Source organism: Excalfactoria chinensis, chromosome 2 (assembly GCF_039878825.1).
Source record: "Excalfactoria chinensis isolate bCotChi1 chromosome 2, bCotChi1.hap2, whole genome shotgun sequence".
Classification (NCBI taxonomy): Eukaryota; Metazoa; Chordata; class Aves; order Galliformes; family Phasianidae; genus Excalfactoria; species Excalfactoria chinensis.
In genome coordinates this window covers 80,008,855-80,017,389 of record NC_092826.1, presented here as the reverse complement: position 1 = coordinate 80,017,389, position 8,535 = coordinate 80,008,855, and the positions used below count along the sequence as shown (strand labels likewise).

Below are 8,535 nucleotides of genomic sequence, written 5' to 3'. Positions count from 1 at the left end.
CCCCCTCCCGCCCCCGCGTCCCTCCCGCCCCGTGGGGACGGTCCCGGCTGCTCCCCCTTCCTTAGTCGCCGCCCCACGGGACCCCCGGGGGGCCGAGGGGAGCACAGGGCGGGGGGGTCCCGGCGGCGCGGAGCTTCCTCGGCGATGAACTGGGCGGGGGGACACGGGGAGCCGGGTGCGTTCAGCCCGCGATGCCTATAAATGGCGTTTCTCTTGCAAGGGGCACACGAAAATATATATATATATATTAAAAGGGAGGAGGGGAAAAATATAAAAAAAAAATCCGTCAGTGTCATCCCCCCACGTCAGGGCCGGCCGTGGGCGTGAGGCTGTACTTCCTCCGCCCCCTCCTAATGGAGCGAACCATTCCCAGCTATTCCTCCTCGTCCGCTCCCTGTTTCTCCCTCTTTCTCTCCCTCACCTCCGTCTCCCCCCTTGTGTGCAAAGTCCTCCGCTGCTCGGAACTTGTTGGCAATGCCTATTTTTCAGCTTTCCCCCACGTTCTCCAAAGTAACTATTTAAAGATCTGCAGTCGCAAATGGTTTTACTAAATGTAGGATGGGACTTAAGTTGAACGGCAGATACATTTCTCTGATCCTCGCTGTACAGATAGGTAAGTGGACCGACAAATCCCCGCTGTGCCCCGAGCCCCGGGCGATGTGTGCGGCGGGGGCTGCCCTGCGGAGAGCTGCGGAGCGGACCCTGCCTGCCCCATCCCATCCTCATCCCATCCCATTCCTTTCCTATTCCCATTCCCATTCTCCTTCTCATTCTCATTTCCCATTCCCGTTCCCATCCCATCTCATTTCCATTCCATCCCCGTCCTATCTCATTCCCAATCCTACCTCATCCCATCCCATTGCTATTCCCATCCCGTACGTATCCCATCCCATTCCCATCCCTTCGGACGGCGTTTTTGCGATTCCTCGATCCTATGCGCCAGGTGTCCGCAGGAAGAACTCACTTCGCTCGGTCGTTTTCCTTAATCTGTGCTCGTTCGTTCCACGTTTGCTTTATTATTATTTTTTCCCTTTCTCCCTCTGTCCCCACAAACGACCGCGTTCACTTTTTGGATCCCCCTCCCCCCCACACACACTCCGCATCCCTTTCCAGTCGACAATTTGGGGACTCCAAGCGCTGAGAAATCCCCTCCCCCGAGAGAAGGGGAAATAGAAAAGGGGTAAAAAATGGCTTGCGGGAGATCGGGATGAAAGTTTGGTGATTTTTCTTTCTTTTCTTTCTTTATCTATTTATTTACTTATTTATCGGATCGTGGGCTTTTGGGGGGTAGGTTTTTTTTGGGGGGCAGGGGTAGGGTTTTTGTTCTTGTTGTTAGAGAAGGAGGGGGACAGACAGCCGCAGGGCTCCCGCTGAGGGACTCGCAGGTGTCGCCTTTCACGGGGCAGCCTCGGAGCAAAGAGAACCGAGAGACAAGTGGAATGAAGTAGCGAAGTGAAACGGAACAGTGAAGCGAAAAAAGAAAAGCAGATAAAATCAGCTAAAATCAAATAAGATAAAAGCAGATAAAATCAAAAAAAAAAGATGAAACGAAACAAAACCGACTTGAATGCGGAGCTCGGGCAGTGTCGCGGGGTCCCAGTGCCCCAACACTGAGTTTTGTGCTCGGAGAGCCGCCGTAGAAGACGAATGGGTCTAAAAACGGGGGGGAAAAAATCTATATATGTTGAGTGACTTAAAATAGGGCCGGTTTCCCTCCGCATCCGTGTGTGGTTTTGTGAGCTCGTTCTTTAGTATTTCGCTGTCTGTCGCTGCTGCTTTTGTGTTGGTTGGCTCTCGGGCTGGCTTAATTCAGCATTTCTTTGCTGGAAGTGCTTGTCGAGTGGCAGCATCCATGGGAAGGACCACTCTGGTCTTGCACGGGCAAATTTTAAGGGATATACATGGCGTATGTGTTGAATATGTATGTCCCGAGCGCGGTGCAAAGCCGGGCTGCAGTGGGAGGACGGATGCGGTGTCACCGTCCCTTACTGCCCGGACGGGCGGTGCGAAGGACCCTTGGAAACATTTTCCTGCAAAGGAATTTTGCTCCAATGGGAAATGCTCCGCGGTGCTATTTCGGTCACACAGAGTCTGCGGCGTTCTGTGGGCACCGGCAAAAATGATACTACTACTAATACAATATATATATATATATATATAAAATAAAGCAGGAAAGAAAGGAGGGAGGGGGGAGGGGAGGAAACGAGAAACGAGGCTAATTGCGTTGAGCATTTCCTCATCGATAGAAGGAAAAATCACATCAAAGCAAAACAAAACACTGCGCTGAAATGTTGACCTCTGGAAGAGGCGCTGCAAAGCCCTCCGCTAGTACCATTGTGACGATGCTGAGCTCTCCCGAAGGCCATTTTATGTAGTGCAGAGTAAGCAAAAGGGAAGGCGATATTTGGACGCTATCTTTCGTTTCCCTCGCGATTTTCGTTTGCTCGCGTGGAGGTGGATTTTATCTCATTTGCCCTCGTTTGACTCAACCGAGAGGGGATTTCATTCGCGAAATAAAATCCTTCCTTTCTCTGCGGGTTTGTGTAGCGGCCCGAAATCCCGACGCTGAGAAAGGTGACGGAGGGAGGGCCGGGGGGAGGGGAGCCCGGTGAAAGGTGCCCGGGACGGAGCGGCCCCGGGAGGAGGCAACAGCCGCTGCGCTACAAGGGGGGGGGGGGGGGAGGTGACGGTGTAGGGCCGGGGGCACTGCGGGGCGACCTCTTTCGGGAGAATCATTGAATATCTCACGCTGGGAGGGACCCGTAAGGATAGTCGAGAGAACGCATCTGCTGTTCAAGCTTTTGTTTTTGTTTTTTTTAATATTATTACGATCTTAATTATTGTGGTGGTGGGTGTGGGGGGTGGCTCTGGGGAGGTTCACGCTATGCGCAGGCCGCCCCTGGGCCGGGGGAAGGCCCGTTCATCCCTCACCTGACCACTCAACATCGAGAGCATCCGAGCCCTCATTTCCAGCGCAGCCCCTCGGGTGCCCTTCTCCTCCTTTCGCCCTACTGTTCAGAGGTGGGATGGGCACGAGTTGATGGGCACCGCGCTGTCCTCTCGGCTCTTTTTTTACCTGCCCGGGTGGGGGACACTGCCATGCTTCCATACTATCGCGGGCAGGAACACGCAGCCCCCACCGAGGTGTGCCCCCAGCTGCCTGCCCTCGCGTCTCTCCATTCGGGCACACGCGCTCCTTCATGGGGACCCAGCATCCCATCACCCACCTCTTCACCTGCGGTTATTGCTGCTGGGTTGGTGGTTCTTTGCTTCCATCTGTGCGAGGGGCCGTGGGGACGGCTCTTCTCGTGCGCTGCGGCTCACTGTTGGTGCTGTCTCATTGTTTTGCTTTGGGTTGACTTATTTTATTTTACTTGTTATTCTATTATTATTATTATTATCGCATCTTGCTGCATTACGTATCGTTTGGTTTTATCAAGCATCATTTCATTTCATTTTTGCTATTTCATTCCACGTCTCACAACCATCCCCCCCACCCCACACCTCCCCGGCCACCCCCGGCAGCGCGACCCCGCGCCCGTCCAGCGCTGTGCTGCCAACAAAGGGACGAGCGCGGCCCCGCATCCCCTCCCCTCTTCACTTCCCTCCCCCCCCCCTCCCCCCGCCTTTCTTCCCCCCCCCTAAAAAATGAAAGAAATTGGGAAAAAAGGAACTAATTCTTAATCCATGGTCGCGGCGCTGACCTGTGCCCCTGCCCCGCAGCCCACCTGGTGCAGGCGGTGAGAGCGGCGGGGCGGTGCGATGCGGTCTTTCGGGGCTTCTCGGACTGTTTGCTGCGGCTGGGCGATAACATGGCCAACTACCCGCAGGACCTGGACGACAAGAGAAACCTGCAAACGATCTGCGCGTAGGTCATTCCTCTCTCCTTCGGAATGGGACTGGGGCTGGGAATAAAGGGGGGGCAGTGGGAGAGGAGGCGGCAGAAATAAGGACAGGATCTGGTGTGTTTGGGGGGGCAAAATCTGGGAACCAGCAAAGAAACTCTGGAGGGAGCTGACACATTTTGCTTCGATTTTTCCCCTGTTGTGGGTAGCTTCCTTTTTTTCCTTCCTTTTTTTTTCTTCTTTTATTTATTTATTTATTTATTTGGGGAGGGATTGGATTTGTTGGTTGTTGCGCTTTTTTTTTTTTTCTTTTTAAATATTATTATTTAATTTCATTTTGTTTATTTATTTGTTTATTTATTTTCCTCTTGCTTCTATTCTTCCCCTTCTGCTTTGCACAGACAGGTGCCATCCTTGTAGCTATGACGCCCCCGGGGTCACACGCTTACTGGTTGAGGAGGCGATTCCTCACAAAACGAAATGCAATGAAAAAACAGAGCCCAGCCCCTATATAAAGCACCACCGTTTAGCCCTTCTCTTCCCCCGTCACTTCCCGATCCTCTCCCCTTCCCTTCCCTTCCCTTCCCCTTCCCTTCCCTTCCCTTTCCCCTTCCCTTCCCCTTCCCTTCCCTTCCTTCCCTTCCCTTCCCTTCCCTTCCCTTCCCTTCCCTTCCTTCCCTTCCCTTCCCTTCCCTTCCCTTCCCTTCCCTTCCCTTCCCTTCCCTTCCCTTCCCTTCCCTTCCCTTCCCATACCAGCAGCTCCAGCCCTACTCCTGGCCCAGAGGGAAGGAAAGGGAAGGGGGCAAAAATGAAGGGATCCCTCTTGCTGGGCACAAAATGGAATATTCGTTATTTGAAGTCTATCAGGTATAGGGTATCTAAAGGGCATCTCTTGTCTTCTGGCTGTTGATTTCTGGCACAAACTCACCCTGCTGGGATAAATATTTAGAAATGAGATAAAGTCCTTAGATACAAATATGTCTGAAAGATTTGTTTTTTCCCCTGTAGTTGGCCCATGAAAGTCATAACACGAAATAGAAATCAGATGGGAAATGGGAAAGTGTGATGGGAAAATGAAGGGAAGGAAAGGGAGAGGTAAAAAGAAAAGGAAAAGGGAATGAGAGGGAAAAGGAAAGGAAGAGGAAAAGGAAATTGAAAAGGAAAAAAGGAGGAGGAGGAAAAAGGAAGGGAGGAAGAAAAGAGAAGACCACTGCACTCCTCTCTTTTCATACCCAGTAGTCTGGGAGCCAAGCATGAGTTTTCCTGCACCTTCTATATTTGGCACCATGCTGTGGATGCTGGGTCATGGTGTACCTCGTGTCCTGCAGGAAGGATAAAGACTCGGGGCTGTGAGGTTGCAACACAATGGCCTTCGACCCCAGGGTGCTGGACCAGAGGTGACCCTGACCTACAGGAGCTTCTCAGAGCAGGATCCTTCCCCACCACCTCCGCGCTGCCCTTGCCCTGGGATGTGCATGAAAGGAGATGGGGAGAGACTGAATTTTCCTCTTGGCGATGCAATGACAGCAGAAATACTGCAGGAGAGGCACACACTCAGATTCCAGCTCCTCAGTAGCTCATTATTTATTACAAATGTAGCAAACATTTGGGAGTCTACAACCGGTGTGGAGTGCTCATAAATTAGAGGCCATGGTACTGCTTGGAAGGAGGGAAGGAGGGAGGGGAGGGAGGGATGGAAAGAAGGAAGGAGGAAGAGAGGAGGGCAGGCAGGAAGGCAGGAAGGCGGGAAGGCAGGCAGGCAGGCAGGCAGGCAGGCAGGCAGGAAGGAAGGAAGGAAGGAAGGAAGGAAGGAAGGAAGGAAAAGAAAGAAGGAATGAAAAGGAAGAAAAAGGAGGGAAAAGGAAGGAGGGAAGAATACAAATTTGCAGGCCTTGAGAAAAGGGGGAAAAAAGGGGAAAAGTAACTAAAAGGTGTTTGTCACCCCGGATGTGGGGAGGAAAGTGGGAGGGTGAGGGCAGTATGTGGGAGGAGGGTGGGTAAAAGGAGAAGGGAAAGAGCGTGGGAAGGGCCGGGAACTACCCCGGGTGAGGAGAAACCCTTCCCCGCCCGCGGGCCCTTGGCGCAGTTCGGGGGAGTCCCCCACCGCCTCTCCCCGAGCCGGTGCGCAGCTCCCGCCCAGCAGGAGTTGCTCCTTCCTACCTCATCCTCATCCTTCCTACCTCCTTTCCTGCCCCCCTCAGCCAGAGCCCTCCTGGAGGTTTCTAACGCCGTGTCCCCCATACATCGTGACGAGCCCGTGGGCTCCAAGCATAGCGATTTCCAGCGGCAGGGGACCACGAAAAGCCATTTTCTCGGCCACACAGCTCAAAGCATGGGACAGCCCGGAGCTTGTAGGGCTGGGGATAAGAGACTCCCGGCTTCCCCTGACTGTAGGATTTGGGGGGGGTTGGGGGGGGGGGGGGGGGGGGGGAGGGGGTTGTTGCTGCGTTCCCGTTCTGACGGCAGCTGCTCCTCCACCCCCCCCCTGCAGGTACTGGGACGATTTCCACGCCTGCACCCTCACAGCGCTCACGGATTGCCAGGAAGGAGCGACAGACCTGTGGGAGAAACTGAGACGGGAATCCAAAAACCTCGATTTCCAGGGCAGCTTGTTCGAAACTGTGCGGAGGCGGCAGCGGAGCAGCCCCGTCCCTGCTGCCGCCGGCGCTGCCCGTGCTGCTGGGAGCACTGGGGGCCGCTCTGGCCACCTGGGGGCTTGCCCTTCTAGCGGGGCCCACGCTACACCCGGAGAGGAGCGTCCGTCCGCGGCTTTGGGGACGTTGTGCTCGGCTGTGGTTGGTGACGGTGGCGGTGGCTGATGGTGGCGGAAGACCCGTGTAGGACTGTGGAAGCGTTTTCCCCTTTTCTTTTCTTTCTTTTCCCTTCCCTTTCCCCCCTTTTTCTTTTCGTGTTTTATTTGCCAAACGTTACCAAACAGGCAGCGGCGTGCAGCCCGAACCGGACCTCAGCTTTACTATCGCTTCAGATCAAAAATAGGAGAAAACAATATCTAGAGAGATCGAAGAGCTCGAGCCCCCGGCGTGCACCAGAAATCTCAGGAACGGCTCCGGGCCGCCACCCGACCCAGCGGTGGGGCCGACGGGATGTCCACGCACGCAGCATCTGGTGAATAACTCACAGCTTCATCTGTCCTCCACGGTCGCTTGTTTTATGGTCATTCCACTGCAGAAAACAACAAAAACAAAACGATACTAGATAAGAAAAACAACAGCAACAATTAAAAAGGGAATAATAATGAAAATAGTGATTATAAATTAAAAAGAGAGCGTTTTCTCAAGGCGAAACGGCGAGTTGAAGGAGAAAAGAAGGAAGAGAAGGAAGGGAGGAAGGAAGGGAGATAGGAAGGAAAGAGGGAAGGAGGGAAGGAAGGAAGGAGGGAAGGAAAGAAGGAAGGGGAAAGGATGGAGATGCGTCTCCGCGCCCCCAGGAGTGAAGGAGCATTGAAGGCAGAGCGCGGTTCCCTTCCGTTGTCGCCGTACGGAGACATCGGTCCACATTCACCGCCTTTAATTTCGTCCCCCTCTTTGTTTTAGGTGTCACACGTCCAGCAAACCCCTGAGTAGCCGGCAGCAGGGGTCACTAACGGGGGGGGGAGGGGGCTCAAACGGGAACCTAAAGGAAAAGAAAATAAGTAAAAATCAACAGTAAAATGATTTTGGAAATCAATAAGTACGTAAATAAAGAAATGGAGCCTCGGTTTTAAATAAAAGAGAAGAAAAACAAATGTAATAATAATTTCAAAAGTTTATTATAAAGTCAATTCAGCAAAAAAATATATATATAACTAAAAAAAAAAAAAAAAAAAAAAAGAAAAAAAAAGATTTGCTACAAACTATAGACAGAAATATAAAATAAAAATTATTGTTTGAAACGGGGGTGTCGTCCTTTTTATGTAACATGCCCGGGGTACCCCCGGAAGGCTTTGGTGCAAGGAGGGCTGAACCAGAGCCCATCTCTCGATGAACAGCGGCAATACTGGTTCACGCGAGGACAGGGCTAAGCAGAACGGCTCACCCCGAGCATTCCTTATTTGCATTATTTTATCTTTAATTTTCTTTTTCCCCCCATTTCTTTCTTAAATACTCTCTATAAATCTTCCCCCGTGCCCCGCAGTGGGGAACTCTGCGCAGCTCCGCATCCCGCGGAGCGCTCCGGGCCCCATAAGGAGAAAGCGGCGGCGGGGGTCGGGCCGTACCGGAGCACTTCTATCGGTAATAAGGTTGAGGAGTGGATGGGGGGGCGGGTATTGATTTCGCAGCAGCAGCAGCAGCAGCTCTGCTCTCGGCTATTTATAGGCGCCCGGAGCCTTTATAGGGAGTGCACATCAAAGAGAAACTCGTCCTTTGGCGGCGGAGGGTTGTGATGGGGAGGGGTTGGTTCTGCTATTGCCCCCCCCCCCCCATCCAAGAGCAGGGTGCGGAGGTTCCACTTTTCTCCCTCCCGCTTCCCCCTCCTTCCCGCAATGCAATGTGTAAGCAAACAGCCATCGGAGCGCTCCATCCATCACGCAGCCGCTCCGCATCTCCCGCACGGACTGAATCCCGGCAACGAATGCGCTCAGCGGCGGCTCCGGGCTCCTTCAGCGCTGCGGGCAATGTTGGGTTTTTAATGTTAAAATCCATCCTGCGTGCAGAATCTCGTTGGCAGAGACCGCTCTGCTCGCGGTTCG

The 8,535-nt window shown here is 53.1% G+C and overlaps 1 protein-coding gene across 1 annotated transcript; it reads left to right on the top strand.

Annotated features, from left to right (window-relative positions):
- Positions 1–420: 420 nt before the first annotated feature.
- Positions 421–7,728, top strand: NRN1 (neuritin 1). Its single transcript, XM_072329205.1, is given in 4 exon segments — positions 421–613; positions 3,724–3,868; positions 6,337–6,463; positions 6,465–7,728. Coding segments are annotated over 4 exon segments (549 nt in total). The 5' UTR covers positions 421–558; the 3' UTR covers positions 6,687–7,728.
- Positions 7,729–8,535: the final 807 nt, after the last annotated feature.